This window comes from Sorghum bicolor, chromosome 9 (genome assembly GCF_000003195.3).
Source record: "Sorghum bicolor cultivar BTx623 chromosome 9, Sorghum_bicolor_NCBIv3, whole genome shotgun sequence".
NCBI classification, from domain to species: Eukaryota; Viridiplantae; Streptophyta; class Magnoliopsida; order Poales; family Poaceae; genus Sorghum; species Sorghum bicolor.
The window spans coordinates 10,672,061-10,689,782 of NC_012878.2; the positions used below are offsets into that span (position 1 = coordinate 10,672,061).

At 40.5% G+C, this 17,722-nt stretch overlaps 1 protein-coding gene across 1 annotated transcript; it reads right to left on the reverse strand.

The window, feature by feature from the left end:
* LOC8065939 lies at positions 1,511–2,179 on the reverse strand. Its single transcript, XM_002440744.2, has one exon. The coding sequence runs from the start codon at positions 2,160–2,162 to the stop codon at positions 1,641–1,643; it is 522 nt and encodes a 173-aa protein (XP_002440789.1). The 5' UTR covers positions 2,163–2,179; the 3' UTR covers positions 1,511–1,640.

Below are 17,722 nucleotides of genomic sequence, written 5' to 3' on the forward strand. Positions count from 1 at the left end.
TGTCCCTGTGTGGAGCTTCCGTCGAGAGCGTTGTTTACTTCATGCTATCATTTATGTATAAGACTATGTGATTTATTATGTTCCGCTATGTAATAAACACTGCAATGGTACATTTGAGATTTGTCTACTTATATGTGCGACTGTTTCTGTTTCTGGGGCACGTATGAGTCTTTTATGCATCCTATTTTGTTCTTAAAATATGGGTGTGACAATTTTAATATGGAGTCCTTTGGTAAAATTTGCTTGAGTTTAGGTAGTGTGTGCGCCTCAGTGTGTAATAATTTGGTCTGATTTCTCTTCTTGAAAAGGGATAAATTGGAACTTTTTTCATTATATAAAGAAAATATGGTGCATCACAATGAAAAAGATGCAATACAGTGCAAAAGTGCTCCGCCATAATGTGCAGAAGTTCAGTTAAGACTTCAATCTACAATGTCCTTGGGATATAGGTGGAGTTCATGTCTGTAGCTTGAGGGCAAGCTGAATTTCAAGTGGTAGGGAATAATGTCATGGACTGGGATGCCAAATAGGCCTATATATCACGGACCGGGCTGCCAAGTGGGAGATTAGAGAAGGGGGAGGGCATCAAATAATACCATAACGTTGCTAAAAAGAAATCAAATAGTACCATAACACCATAATGTCTCTTCGATCTACCTCCCAAGAACTCCTTTCTGTTCTTTCTTGCTACCTCTGATCCCCTATTTCGCATACCTTGTTCTTTCCAATTCTTCTACAGATTGTACTCAAAACCAATTTGTTCATATTGTTGAGATTGGACGGTGTAGGATAGTAACATATACTACCCCAGTGCTTGCGTGAGCTCTTATTACCTTGGGGTTCTATCATATATCTAATATTTATATTACCAGGGACCACAAATATAAGGGATTCTTGGTACATAGCCATAATCCATTATATTTGTTTATGGATGCAGTAGTAAATTAACAATTACATCTCTCCATACTTCAAACAAGTATATAAATAATATAAGGGAACTCTAACCTAACATTATCTTTTCTGCATAGAAAACTATCATATAATAACTTGCTCTGCGCAATACCAAGAAAAATGATCGTTTCCTAAACAACATTAGCACTAATCGTCTTAGTTGACCCTTGTTCGACCACCACTGAACCACGGCACTAAGCTATAGGACAAGACGAGATTCCTCTTAGCCAACCAATACGTACAAACCTCTCGCTTAAGTTACAGTTTAGTTTGCACAAAGAAGAATTCAGTGTTAGCTAGCTAAGTGATATCTGACATCACCTGTGCACACCAAGCCATAGTGAGTAGTTGGTGACGCTAAAAAGCCAAAGAAAGTATTTGATAATTTCAAAAGATAAGCATAACTGCATAAGGAGCAACCTTCTAATCAGAACCCTAGAGAAGCATATTATTGTACATTTTTTTTTTTGCAGAATCGATGTAGATTATAGAAGAGAGAATTCATTTCGTTTTTACATCTTTGAAATATATAAACATACAATTGTGTACATATGGATAATAGTGAATTTAAATGATACGAACTAACCTAAAACGATTCACAGGAACATCAAGGACACTGATGACTGATGAATGAAGAACAATGCACACGTGCGAATGAATGGTATTCATGATGTGTATATGAGAAACTACTACCACTGCTCGGGGATGCTCTCTAGCACCGGCCGCCACGCCGCCAACACTGATGCAGAGGTATCAGCACGGGCGATGAGTGCCTGTGCCTCCATCCTCTTGAGCTCGCTGATGACTAATTGGGCAGCGGAGGCTTTGGAGCTGGTGGTCTGCTGCGACCTTTTGAACTCGGCCACCACCTCCTCGGCGGTCCTGTCGCCGTGCGTGGTGAGGGACATGAGCCGCGCGGCCTCCGCCCTGGTTAGGATGACCTTGACTCTGACGACACGCCGGTTGTGGCCGTTCCTGCTGGGAGCTCCTCTGCTTCTTGTTCTTGAGGTGGCTTGGTCATCTGGTGCCGACGGCGACGTCGTCTCCCTTCTGGCAGCTGCTTTGGCCACCCTGTTGCTGCAATGGGGCCGCTTCTTGGTGCGGTGGAGGGTTCCTGAGAGGAATTTCATGGAGCGAGACCATTGTTTGGTGTTTATGCGGGGCATGATACTGCTGCTGGCTTGGACCAAGCATGGGAGCATGTTGCCCATTTGTGCATGTACTATGTGTGTCTGTGTGCGAGGGAGAGAGAGTCAGAGAGACATATAATGAGTTATATCTGTGCGCTTGCCTGTCTTCGAGAGAAATATAAGGCAGCAAAAATCTAGAGTTCAAAGTAAAGGATTGCACCCTGCCAAATAAGTACAAAAGGGTTACTGGTATTTCGGAGTCTGATAGGATTGGAGATGCTCAAAAGCCCATGTCTTCTTTCCACAACCAAAGGATAAGTGTTGAGTGATTCTTTTAGATTAAGGAAAACTTGTAGTGATAGAATTTTAGGCATTCAACCTCTAGAGTTATGATAATTTTTTTCTTTGTCTATATGCAAATTTTTGAAATTTTTCCTCTGTATAGTATTGGAAGTGAATGAAAAAGGAACATCGAGTGGAATAAAAGAAACTAGTGGACTGATTAGTAAATACACAAATAGGTGGAAATTAATTTTGACATTGCCAAAGGCCACTCCATTCTCTCACTCCCCCTATGACGCTCCGTCTTGCGGAGCAGCAAACCAAAAAAGATGCTCGGATATCGATTTAAACCACTGAAGGATTTTGATCTATCAAAATCTTAGATCTTTATTCTTGATAAAAGATGTAGAAATTTGATAGGACATTTGGCTTAGTAGGAATGATTTTTTTTGTTAAACGGTAGCCAAGAATATACAACTAAGTATAGCACACAACCAAAGGTATTACTACTACGACTATGAAGTTAGAGAGTAACAACATTACTGAGGCAATAAAATAAAGTAGAGAAGATATATAAATAAAGACTCAACATACTTACAAAACAAAGGATACAAGAGCTTCATCTTGAAGACTAGGATTGCTAAGCTCACACTCACTCTAACTACCAACTACACTACTACTACTACTATCTAAGATAAATGAAGAAAAGACATGTGTAGTTGCTTGCTTGCTTGATTACAAGTGAGGAGTGAGCCTCTATTTCTATGGGGAAAGTGAAGGCAAAAGTGGGCCCATGAATCATGTGGCACCACCTCTCCACCCTTGGATCAAATGGCCTCATCAAGCACCACAGAGATTGATGGAAATTGTGTTTCTTTGTATGTGTCCAAAGTTGAGGCAGTGGATCATCCAGGAGGTTCGAGCAACCATTCCTTAGGTTAGCCAATTGCTCATGACAGGTGGGGCACTCCATCTTCTACAGGGTGGCCCCTCTGGTGAAATCCATGTAGTGTACACAATTTGGTCATGTTTGGAGAATCGACATGGAAATAGTGTCCATGGATCCATGTGATCATCCATTTCGTCCATAGATCTTGAACCAACATCAGACCAATAATGGTGATGACATTCTAGAGCTGTGTTTCTTTGGATTGGTAGGGATTGAGGTCCATGGGGTAACCCTATAGGTCAACCGACCCCACATAGGCTTGGGCGACCACCTTGTGGGCTCATTTTGTCATCTTTTGCTCAATATCTCCGGTGAAGATTAGTTCTCCAAATAATATGGTATGGAATTTATTTTAAAGAAAAATAAATGACATGGGCATGCTATGTTCATTACTCTTTTGTAGAGATATTGATGGTCGAATATGGGGTTTAGTGACCATAAACAGCGGGCACATGGCCAGTTGTTTTTTGGAGTGTGATTCTATATGTCCTTGGGTTTTGGCAGCTATTCTTCAGTGTGGCTTCATGGCCATCATGATTTGGAAAGTCCTGAGGAGGTGTTCGATAACCATCTTTAATGGTGTCATAGTTGTTAGTTGCATGCTCCCTTCTGCAATGTTCGCGGTTGAGGTCGTCATATTCTCAATGTCATGTGTTAATGGTATCTTGCGCATATTTGTTGCTCCCCATCTGATGGTGGACAGGTTCATCTAGAGGATTTGGGGGAGCAAGTTAATGGTTGCATGTCCCTTCATGTGACGACGGTCATGTCGTTGAGTTGCACTAGGGCGAAGCTTTGTGTCATTGATGATAGCTTCATGTGGCATGGGACCATGTTTATTTGGCTGCTCTCGTGCAACTGCTTCACCATATTCTGCATTAGGGCTTGTAGCTTGTGGACCAAAAGGCACACTTGATAGATCACAGCTCAGGCATATCATCAAGAATATGGATGGTCGCTGCTAGATTCTAGCTTGCTAAAGGATCATCTCAGATGCTCTCGCCTCCATGCATGATGGTTCTGTTCTTCTCTACCTTTCCTTTGAAGGTCTTTGTCGTGGTCTCAACTCTTGAGTCATCCCTCGAGGTCTTCTTGCTGGCATCTAAGCTCTCTGTTCTCATCTCGAGCTAATTGATTTGCCTTAAGAGTCAGACCCGTTGCTATCTGGTCATCTCTATGTAGACTGTGGGTGTTGAACCCTTCGAAGGTGTTCGTACTCTATCATCCTTGAGGTTACACCGAGTGTTATCCATGGCATGGCCTACTGCTACTATGATCGTGGAAGTGGCATCAATTTATACCATGATACACTCCCTCAAGAGGTGGTAGGTTGGCTAGCTCTGACTTTTGAAGTTTGAGAGAGTGATCAAATAAGATCCAATTGCATCAAGCTAGGAGTTGGTCATGTTGTGTACGTTAGTATTGGTAGTCAAATTGTGAAGATCTACCATTATAATGAATCTAGAGCATTCTTAAGATGCCCATCATTGAAGTGCTCATTATACGTTTATACCTAGAGATATGAACACTGAGGTTCACTAATGCGGACCGCATGAGCGCACATTGGTAGGGTATCCACAACATTTCTCAGCCCAATCGAGAAGTCGATAAGGATGTCACATGGTAAATCCTCCTAGCTTGCATCTAATATCCACGTAGGGGATCTCAATAGGAAGTTGACTGCTCTAGCGAGGATGGGCTCATGGTTGTACTTGATGAAGAAGTCCCAAGCATGAAGATCTATGTGGCATGTAAGTGTTGGTGCACCATCAGCCACATCATCCTCTAGTTTGGCAAGAAACATGAATAGGTGGGGGGTTCCTCATCCTACATGACATGATTAGGATCTTGTTGATGCAAGTTCCCAAGGAGATTGGCATTGTAGTCAAGCTACCAAAGGAGATCACGATGCCTAGAATGAAGTTCCCCTATCTAGCATGCCAATTGTCATAGATTTTACACTCGACAATGTAGAACGTTTTGTGCACAAGGAATCAAAGGGCTAGCACACGAGACACAAATTTATACCAGTTCAGGTATGAAGTAACCTATGTATAATGTAGAATAGAGGTCTTATGTTGTATGCTCACGTGATTTACAAGGGCATTGTGCATTGATGACTTTGTCTAAGAGCCTAGCTACATGAGGTATGATTGAGTTTTGGGTACCAATGAGGCAATTCTTATCTTTCCTTATATAGTTCAGGAGGTAGGGTTCATAGAGTCCTAATCAATTTACATGAAGGTTCCTTAGTTTTTTACAAGGAAATCTAATCAGATGCTATGGGATCAGAACAAATATCTTGGCTTCCAAGGCTTTGTAGCTAATACCTTGCTTTCCAAGTCGATGAAATACCCCATCTACATTGGGCCTCTCCTTGAGTAGGCTCAGGCCACCCTATTCTAATTGGGCTCTTTCTACGTGGCAAGGATACCCGTGTTTTATAATACAAGTGCTCTATTTTGGAATAAATTCAAAACAAGATTAGGGGTTTCTTCAATATGACTTTTGATCTAAGTGACATTCTCCTTCCTACTCAGGGACTAATGACCCAACTGCCCCCCATTAGTAAAAATGAAAATTGATATGTTATTTTTGAATCTGCCAAGCCCCTCATATAGATGGGTTCAATGTTTTTTGTGGAAAAGGCTTGGCATATTATTAGATAGCACATTTATGCACTTTATTTTGATTTTTATAATCACAAGGCTGACTTAAAGAGTATCAACTCTCCTTTCATCATTCTAGCCCTTAAAAAATAATCCTAAAAGTGCCAATGAATTTTGACCCATCTCTTTGCTGAATACCTCCATGAATATCATTACAAAATTATTGTTGAGTGATCCTAGGCATGATTCATACAATATGGTTTCATGAAAGAAAAAACCATATAAGACTACTTGGTGTTCTCTCCCCTCCTTTTCCATAAGACTAGAGCTCGCCTTTCACATAGAATGAAAATGATACTCTGGTGATCTCTTCTGAGTTCCCATGAGAAGCGAGGCTTTAAATGAACTACAATAATTATTTGAAGAGTTGACCAACTTGGGGAGTACTGCTAGGGAGGACACTTGGACATTCATGTGGGGTCATAATGTCTACACAACAAAGGATTACTATCATCATCACTTTGTTAGTATTGTCCTCACCCTCATTTGATTTGGATTGGGAGTTCCAAGTGTATGCCAAAGGTCAAATTCTTCTTTGGATTCTATTGGTTGATGGTTTTAACATAAAAAATATTCTTAGGCATATAAACCATATGCACAACGGATCTAGTGAAAATTGGAGGGGGTGTGCTCAGCTAAGTGAAGGTGCAACGATTAGTTGCCTGCCTTTGGGGCTATAAATAACCCTCCACTTCATCTCTTGGACCTCTCTTGCCCATTTGTTCAGCTATGGAAACATGTTAGAGACCAAGGGAGACCAAGAGCCTAGTGAGGTGTTTGAGATTTGATAATCGCAATATTAAGGGCTTTATTAGTGCAAAGAGAGTAACAAGTGTGCATCCACTCTTCTCATTAGGCTTGGTTGGGTCAAGTGAGAGTTTGTGCTTGTTACTCTTGGTGATTGGCATCACCTAGATCACTTGGTGGTGTTTGGGAGATTGGTGATCACTTAAAGGTGCTTGTGGGTGACCCATCTCATGGTGTAAGTGGTTGTGGATGATTCACTGCGTTAGAGTGATAAAGAATCAGTCCGTAGAGAGCACTCACTGGCACACGTTCGGGCATTAGCACCGGTCGGGAAGGGCATGTATATATACATAGAGTTTTTTCTCCCAATGTCTATAAACGATACAAATGATCATCGTTGTTTGGAATAAGAGTTTCGTTGCCGTTGAAGTGAAACTCGCCGTTTGGATTGATCACTTGCTCGTGGAGAAATCCTGCTATCGTCTCTTGGATAGCTTTGATTCGGTCTTTTTGTTTGACCTTTTCCCTCAACCATCCCGTCTTTAATTTGAAATAAATAAAAAATATATTAGTTATCTAAGTTATTCAATATAATTTAGGAGATAATGAAAAGAGACATGTAACGTACTCTGAGCGTCTCTGTGGGTGTTTGATTGACTTGTGCCATCATGAATTTGCACACGTAATATGCACATAGATTGTTCCCCTCTTCTTGTCTTAAACACCACTGTACGATATATATATATATATATATATATATATATATATATATATATAATATTCACGACCACGACAATAAGAAGGCTAAAAGTTAGCGAAAGTTTGCTAGCTAGTAGAACTTACTTGTGGATGTATTATGTTAAGCGGCGCTTTACATCCACTGAGATGTTCACGGTCAATGAATCTTTCCCAAACCCTACACACAGCCATTGTGGATCGTGAACTAATAATTACAGAGTCATATTATGATATTCTTCTAGCTGAGATCGACATTACGTACCTTTGAATAATGTTTATCATTTGTTGATAATTTTCTTATGGTTTTCTCATTGAGTCAAAGATTATCAACCGGTTCTTGGGAATTTCAATGACTATGAGTATCCAGTGAAAGTTGTTTACACACATATATATATAGTCAGGCCTATATATAACTATATAAAACTTGTCTCGAGTAATAATTATTAAAATAAAATATGCATGCACTTAATAACTATATAACTCACTCGAAGTTGAAGGGGAAGAGTATTTTTTGTTTTTCTTTTTGGTTCACAAAGAACCTCATAAGATTGGTGCTGACTTCTGTCTCATGAGCTGTTGTCCACACTGCCTGCGGAGCCTTGAAAACAATATAAGGGTCAACGAACCCAATACTATTGTCATTTCTCATTCTGATCTCTCTCATTTGGTGCCTGCAAGTGTGTAAGGATTATATACATGTAATTAAAGAAGTTAGAAGTATAACAAAAAGAAAAAAATACTTATAGACAAAAGCAGCTGACAAGAGATTTGTCGAGAGCGTCGAGGTGACATAATTGGTGAAATTCCTCGAACTACACGTATATGAGGTCATCTCCACGGAAGTAGTGATGTTGTCTAATACGAACAGAAATCCAATTCTCTCCCCTTTTAGATGCCTCAATGCACCATTTATTTATTGCAAACATTTGTGTGCCGAGCTCATGTAAACGCTGAGGGTCGAATAGACTCCTGCCCGGTTCATATCTTGCCCTCCATTGATCAACTACCTCAGCTTTTTCAAATGTTTGGAATCCAAGAATGGTGGCAATTTCTTCCATATTTAAACCGCTCTGTCCAAAGTAACGCTCAAGCGAGTCTAGCTCAGACAACGCTAAGGATTTCTTTGGCATCAAGTCTTCATTTGAGCCGTATTGATTTGGCACAATCAAAGGGGGCACCGGTTTTGGTACTTCTCCGAGCTATGGGACCCCCTTTCCTACTCTCTTCCTAGGTTGTGAAGACTTGACCAGAGACCGCTATGAGCCCGAAAGTGTTGGCTTTTTCTGAGCTTCGCGTTGCTTCTTTTGCTGGTCCGCCACCTTCTGCCTCAGTTCCGATGGCTTTACATAAAAGTACGGCTTTTCTGGGTTTAGCCGTTTTTTCTATCCTCTTTCAATTTATCAAAAAATTGTTTCACCTCAGGTTTGGATGCAGCAATTACCTCCTCTTCACTCTTTTCGTAAGGTAATTTTTCTGGTGTCTTAGCTCTCTTTGCTGAGGCAGCCTTCTTTGGAGGTGCGACCGATGACTTCGGTCGTTCTTGGGCGGACCGCTTCTGACTACCTCACTTTGGAGGCGAGGGGACCGACCGTGCACTCTTTGGAGAGGGCGGTGCAGGCGGTGGAGGTGGTGGGGCTGATCTTTTCGGTGTTGGAGAACGCGGTGGAGGAGTTGGAGACCTTGGTGGAGGAGCTGGAGACCGTGGTGGAGGCGGTGGCGGGGTCGGTGTGGCCGCCGCAGGTGTTGGAGGAGATCCAGCATTGTCACCGCCCGCAGCACTATGATGCGCTGGGGAGAGAACTGGACTTAGGTTGGAGGAGTCCCTACAAAGAAAACAATTACAAGTTTTGTGAGCAAACTTTTTTTTAATTTCAATACATAATAAATAATATAAGAAGTAAAATCATACACAAACCTATGTTGAGGAATAATTATGAAGCGCTTGCGCCAACAAATAAATGTCTTCTCAGCTTCACCTAAGGTCTTCTCTCCGTCTCCCCCTTCTATGTCTAGAGGCACATTGCCACAACCTTTCTCAACCCTATCAACCGAGACGCTAGCATATCCACCAGGTACTGATCGATTATGGATTCTTGGAGTTCTCGTTCGGTCGATAGGGTTGACAACAGCGATAGCCACCTTTTTTGTTGCATTCTCATCTGGTACATGCAGCTCACAGGTAGTAAAAGCCTCCGTGACATCATCCACGGGGAAGTGTAGCTTCGTGTCATCCTGAATGGTTGGTACTTCCGTGGATGCGCAGTTGCTTTTCAACTGGCCTGGGGGACTAACGTTGACCTCAGGCTGTGATGTACCTTGCCCTTTCGTCATTTGACTAAGTGCTGCTTGCACTTGCCTTTGAATCTCCACATGCATCCATTCTTCACGAGCTTTCTCGCGCTCTTCTGACTGCAGAACAAAAGCTTCCAGGCGGCGGATCCGCTCTGCCTCCTCATCCTTCTTTCTCTGGCAGCTTCTGTAGGTATCTTGATCGGCTTGGAATGATTGCAGCCACGGAACTGCCCCATAGCCTCTCGTACGCCCACCGTGCTCAGGATTTTCAAGCGCATAGGTGAGTTCATCCTTCTCTCTGTTGGGCCTGAACTCACCAGACTGAACCGCCTCTCGTGCACGGACTAGTCTCTCTGCTGCTCTAGAGATTTCTTGGCCCCAAACTAGCGCCCCGGTGTCTGGGTCCACGCTTCCCCCATGACCGTAGAACCAATGCTTAGAGCGCTCGCTCCAATTCTTTGTTATTGTCTCGGGTGTGACCCCCCTAGCAAGCATCTCCTGTTCCATTCGGTCCCACTTGGGAACAGCACTCTTATAACCACCTGATCCCATATGATGGTGGTATGTCTTTTTACTTGCATTCTCTTTGTTTCTAATGGCTCGTTCCTCGCCCTCTTCTGATGTTTTGTACTGCACAAAGTCATCCCAGAAGGCCCTCAGCTTTACATATTGCTTGAGGTTGAAATTTGGAGTCTCGTTTTTCTTGACAAATTTATTGTACAAAGTCTTCTTCCAATTCTGGAACAGTACTGCCATCTTCTTCATAGTCCAGTCATAAATTCGCTCCTTCAACTCTTCATCGTTGGTGTCGAAGGTGAAAACGTCTGTGACGGCTTTCCAAACTAACTCATTGTCACGATCAGAGACAAAACTGATCTCAGGAGCACCTCGCTTCTCTCTCCATTCACGAGCACTAATCGGTATTTGATCTCTCACAAGATATCCACAGTGACTAACATATTTATTTGCATGTTCACCAAGTGGTCTGTCTGTAGCTATCTCAAACTCAGAGATTACATAGCGGCCCTCCAACGGCTTCTTTGGCCCTTGTGGAGGTACGCTTCTCCCCGTAGAGGTCGATCCAGAAGGCTACACGTAGATATAGAAACAAAAATACTAAATTAATAACCAAGTAAGTCTAAAACCTAATATAAGAGATGCATTAATTATATATGTTTACATTTACATACCTCGCCAGTATTTTCTTCTTGTTGCACGACAAGTTGTTGCTCAGGCGCATTGCCCTCTTGTTGCTCAGGGGCATTGCCCTCTTGTTGCTCAGTCGGATTGCCTTGCATGATCTCGTGACTACCGTCGTCGATCATATTTTGAATGGCATCTTCTATATAATCAGGATCATCATGAGGACGGTCAGCCATTTCTATGTCTGCAACCATACATATATATATTCTATATAAGATAAGAAATACACTAGAATAATATACTAAAAAACAATACTATAATAATAGTACAAACAATAATATATACAAAACACTACTAGAATAAATTTGGTGGGTAAACACTACTAGAATATATATTAGAGACTTATATACTACTATAAATGAAAGTGTTGTAGTGATCTAAAAATAATACTAGAATCTTTTAAGCCAAGTAATACACTAGAATAATATACTAAAAAACAATACTAGAATAATAGTACAAACAATAATATATACAAAACACTACTAAAATAAATTTGGTGGGTAAACACTACTAGAATATATATTAGAGACTTATATACTACTACAAATGAAAGTGTTGGAGTGCTCTAAAAATAATACTAGAATCTTTTAAGCCAAGTAATACACTAGAATAATATACTAAAAAACAATACTAGAATAATAGTACAAACAATAATATATACAAAACACTAGAAAATAAAATATGATACAAAAATAATACAAGAATAATATACTACAAATATATACTAAAAAATACTATACAAATATATTACAAATATATATTACAAGAATAAAATTAATATATTACAAATATATATTAGCATAATATAATTTATAACAGGTCAACCCTACACTTATACTAATATACTAAAAACTAATATATATATATATAATATACTAAAAACTAATATAAATTCATTCTGCAGATTATATATATATATATATATATATATATATATATATATATATATATATATATATATTATACTAAAAACTAATATACATTCATTCATCATTTCGTAGATTACATATATATATATATATATATATAATCTGCAAAAAATATATATTCATTCATTTTGCAGAGAGCCGGAGTTCGATCTTGATAAATACATTGAGAGAGCGCGCGCGCTAGCAGATCGACGGCTGGCCGGAGATCGACGTGGAGAAAGAGACCGCGGAGAAAGAGACAGCGCTGGTGGCGGCGCTGGTGGCGGAGATGGCGCCCGCGGCGGCGCTGGTGGCGATGATGACCGCGGCGGCGCTGGACGACGGCGCGGGCAAACGAAACAGCGGCGGCACTGGTGATGGAGGCGGCGGTTCATGTGTGTCTCGACGAAGACGAAGACGCTTCAGATCGACGGCGCACCGGCGCTTATATAGGGGTGGACCCTTTAGCCCCGTTTAACACCGGCGCGTAACACCAACCGGTGTTAAAGGGACCCTTTAGCACCGGTTCCAGCCACGGACCGGTGCTAAAGGGTCCTAGGCGGGCTCGGATGGGGTCCTGAAAATTTTCAAGACCCTTTAGCACCGGTTCCCACTATGGGCCGGTGCTAAAGGCCCTGTTTTTTACTTTAGGGTTTTCCAATTGTTTATATATACAGTTTATATTATAAATTGTATAGTAAGTTAAATATTTTGCATAATATTTTTTAAACAGTGACATATATTGTAATTTTTTTTAATGTACACATGAAAATTTTTAACCTTAAATATCTTACTATATTTTTATAATTTGCAATGATTTTGTAAGAAATGTTTAGTATTTTGTTAATGCAAAAATATATTATTCCAATAAATTTACAAAAACTATATCCAATCAACTGAAAATCTATTTTCACATCATATTGACGTTAAACTTTTTATTTTTGTTATTTATTACTCGGAATACTAGTAGGTATTGTTTACATCAAATAAAAAATCTATTTATCATATAAAAATATATATCTCGATGAACACACCCTTTGACCGAACCCTAGATTGTCCCAAATAGAAAAGTCATGAATACAAAGTTTGTTACACTCATCAAGTTCTACATTTTGTCTAATGGTCAAGTTTTCTTTTGGAAAAGTTTGAACCACAGAATTTTAAATTTTCAGAGAATTCATAGCCACGCAGCGGTTTCGGAACCCTAGATGGTCTCGAATGGAAAAGTCATGAATACCAATATTGTTCCACTCATCAAAATCTACATTTCTTATATAGACCATTTTTGCATTTGACAAAGTTTTGGAAAGGTGTAGTTGAAAATCCACAATTGACACATATAGTTTCATATAGTTTGTGTGAGATTCAAGAATTGGTGGGTATTGTTAACTTAAACTTTCTCAAATGTCAAAGTCATGAATACAAAGTCTGTTACACTCATCAAAATTCACAATTCTCAAATATAGTTTCATACAAAGTCAAGCCGACACAACAGTGAACTTCTTCTTGACGTATGACCTTTGGTTATGATCCTGCCGTAACCATGGAGTATCCTCATTGTTTAACATAATGCTTGGGTCTTTGTTGACTATGAAGGGCGGAATTCGATCATCCCTTTCGTAATCGCCTGACATGTCTGACTTGTCCTCAATTCCGACAATGTTTCTTTTCCCAGAAAGGACAATGTGGCGCTTTGGCTCATTGATGATTGAGTGGTCATCATTTTTTCCTCTCTTTGGTTTCATAGACATATCTTTGACATAGAACACCTGACTCACGTCTGCAGCAAGGACGAATGGTTCGTCTTTGAACCCACTATTGTTAAGGTCCACGGTTGTCATCCCATACTCCTTGTCGATTGTTACCCCACCTCCGGTCATCTTCACCCATTGGCACCGGAACAAAGGAACTTTAAAATTAGCAGCACAGACTAGTTCTCATATGTCTTCTATGCGTCCATAATATGTTTGTCTGTTCTCATTTGGATCCGTGGCATCCACGCGTACACCACTATTTTGGTTGGTGCTCCTTTTATCTTGGCCAACTGTGTAAAATGTGTTACCATTTATCTCGTACCCTTTGTACGTGAGGACATGCCATGATGGTTGCCTGGCCAACAAATAAAGCTGCTCTTCAATGTTTTCATCACCTTGACATTTTTTGCGCAACCAATCGCCAAAAGTTTCCATGTGCTGACGCATTATCCAAGCTTCATTCTTCCCGGGCCACTGCGACCGTAGGAAATCTTTATGTACCTTAACATATGGTTCCACCAATGAGGAGTTCTGGAGAACTGTGTAGTGTGCTTTATTGAAGTAATTGTCTCACGTACCAATATATGTTTTCTTCACAAGTGTTCCCTTTCCGCTGAGTCTGCCCTCGTGTCGAGATTCAGGAATGCCAATTGGGTCAAGGTCTGGAATAAAGTCAACACAGAACTCTATGACCTCCTCTGTTCTGTAGCCCTTGGCAATGCTTCCTTCTGGCCGGGAATGACTATGGACATATTTCTTTAGGACACCCATGAATCTCTCGAAGGGGAACATGTTGTGTAGGAACACAGGACCGAGAATACGAATCTCTTTGATGAGATGAACTAGGAGGTGTGTCATGATATCGAAGAAGGATGGAGGGAACACCAACTCAAAGCTGACGAGACATTGAATGACCTCATTCTGCAGAGTAGCTAGTTGCTCTGGATTGATTGCCTTCTGAGAAATTGCATTGAGGAATGCACATAGCTTTACGGTGGCTAGACATACGTGTGGAGGTAAAATTCCTCTTAAAACCACCGGCAGCAATTGCGTCATTAGAATGTGACAGTCATGGGACTTCAAGTTCAGGAATTTCTTCTCTGGCACATTAAATATTCCCTAGATATTGGAGGAGAATCCAGATGGGACCTTGATGCTGTTAAGACATTCAAACATGCTTTCCTTCTCTTCTTTGCTCAGAGTGTAGCTAGCAGAGCTTAAGTAATGGCATCCATCATCTGTCTTTTCTGGAAGCAGGTTGTCTCATTCTTTCATGCGCTGCAAGTCTTGTCGTGCTTTAAGTGAATCCTTAGACTTCCTGTAGACACCCATGAATCCGAGCAAGTTCACACAAAGATTCTTTGTCAGATGCATCACGTCGATCGCGTTGCGGACCTCTAGGACATTCCAGTAAGGTAGCTCCCAAAATATGGATTTCTTCTTTCACATGGGTACGTGTCCCTTAGCATCCTTGGGAATAGGTTCGCTGCCTCGTCCCTTTCCAAATACCACTTTTATATCCTTGACCATTTCGAGTACATCATCCCCGGTTCGATTGAGAGGTTTGGTCCGGTGGTCTGCCTTGCCTTTAAAATGCTTGCCTTTCTTTCATACTGGGTGGTTCACAGGAAGAAATCGACGGTGGCCAAGGTACACGACCTTTCGACATTTATTCAAAAATACATAGTCAAGGTCTTCATAACAATGTGTGCATGCATTATATCCCTTGTTTGACTGGCCTGAAAGATTACTCAGAGCTGGCCAATCACTGATTGTTACAAACAGCAATGCTCGCAGGTCAAAGTGCTCTTGTTTGTACTCATCCCACACGCGAACTCCTGGTTTGCTCCATAAAAGTTGAAGTTCCTCAACTAATGGCCTTAGGTAGACATCTATGTCATTGCCAGGTTGCTTCGGTCCTTGGATAAGCACCGACATCATAATAAACATCTGCTTCATGCATAGCCATGGAGGAAGGTTGTAGATATATAGAGTAACTGGCCAAGTGCTGTGACTACTGCTCTGCTCACCGAAAGGATTCATACCATCTGTACTTAAGGCGAACCGCAAGTTTCTAGCATCATCTGCAAAATCTAGGAATTCTCTGTCTATCGCTCTCCACTGGGATCCATCGGCAGGGTGTCTCAGCATATTGTCTATCTTACGGTCTTCTTTATGCCACCGCAACAACTTTGCATTGTCCTTATTTCTGAACAGACGTTTTAATCCTGGTATTATAGGAGCATACCACATAACCTTGGCAGGAATTTTCTTCCTATGACGTTCTTCACCCTCAACATTGCCAGGATCATCTCGTCTAATCTTATACCGTGATGCCTTACATACTGGACATGCATCCAAATTCTCGTATTCCTCCCCACGGTAGAGGATGCAGTCATTAGGACATGCGTGTATCTTCTAGATTTCTAATCCCAAAGGGCAGACAACCTGTTTTGCTTCATACGTAGTGGTGGGAAATTTGTTGCCTTTCGGAGGCATCTTTTTTATGATCTTCAATAACTGCCCAAATGACTTGTCAGATGTACCATTCTTTGCCTTCCATTGCAGCAATTCCAGTGTGGTACCCAGCTTTTTTTGCCCCTCTTCAGCGGTGGGATATAGCGATTTTCTGTGGTCCTCTAGCATGCGCTCGAACTTGGCTTTCTCTTTATCACTTTTACATTCTCTTTGTGCATCACAGATGGCATCACCAAAAGCATCATCGCCCCGATCATCTTCTGCCGCTACCTCTTCTTCATTATCTCCCCCCATTGCAACATCATTGAAGCCACCGTACTGAGCAATAATATTGGCATGGTCCAATTCTTCTTCTTCTTCTTCACCTTCATCTATTATAATCCCGCTTTCTCCATGTTTGGTCCAACAAATATAGTTTGGTACGAAACTAGACTTTAATAAGTGCGAATGAAGAGTTCTTGAGTTAGAATATTCCGTCAAATTCTTGCACACGGCACATGGACAGCACATAAAACCGTCCCTCTTATTTGTCTCGGCCACACTTAAGAAATAGTGCGCGCCATTAATGAACTCTTCGGAGCGTCGATCGGCATTATACATCCAATTACGTGTTACCATCTGCATTAAATATAACATATACATTATGAAAACCATGCACACATATAGTTTCTTATCTTATTGCACAACATGTCTAAGATACATAGTTGATTAATTCAGGAAAGCTTGGCTACAACAAATACAATCGCAACTAGCACTAAAAAACCCAAAACTAAAATGCACTTAAGCAACATAATTAGTTCGCGTCCGATCCCAACTATAATAGATAGATCATTCGCTTGATCAACATCATTGAACTCCTTTCGTCGGCTTACTGCCTCACCACCTTCAGCCTCAACCACCTGTGCAAAAGATTTCTTAATGTGTTCAATGTATTCTTCCTCCCAGTACCAATCTGTACATCCGCCGGTACCGTCCCACTGAAATTAAAAGAGAGAATCAAAAGTTTAATTAATATCATTTAAAAAATATGCACATATATAAGCAAATGTCTGGAAATAACTCACATTACGATCCGGACACTTGTAGAATATACGACCCTTGTTTACTCCCTCTTTCGACACTTTGTACTCCATCACAATCTTCTGCCCACACTTGCCACAAGTAATGAGAGGGAGTTCCGGCCGGTATCGCTTTTGAACCCGTTGAGAGACCGAAGATCCGGTCACGGTTGCCATCTACTATCCATACTCAATTTTTAAACAATTATAAATTCCACATTTACTAGTAAACATGTATGATTAAAGAAGAACCTAATAATATCCTTTATTTGTCTAGTTACTTCAACAAATCTTCTAAATTATACAATGGACATTATGTAGTAATAAAAATAAATCAAGTGATATTAACAAACCAATTAATTTGAACTATCCTACTTTTTAAGATCATAAAAATATACTATAATTCATTCTTGCAAACTACATTAATACTAGGTCAACCATGAAATATGATATATATATATATATATATATATATATATATATATACTAATTCATGTGAATGATTCAAAATAACAAAGTGGATTTGAGCTAAAAATAATGGGAACATCACAAGCCAAAAACAA

Bases quoted from the DNA above. Each gene is read 5' to 3' on its own strand.
- LOC8065939 (XM_002440744.2), bottom strand. From the start codon at position 2,162: ATGGGCAACATGCTCCCATGCTTGGTCCAAGCCAGCAGCAGTATCATG.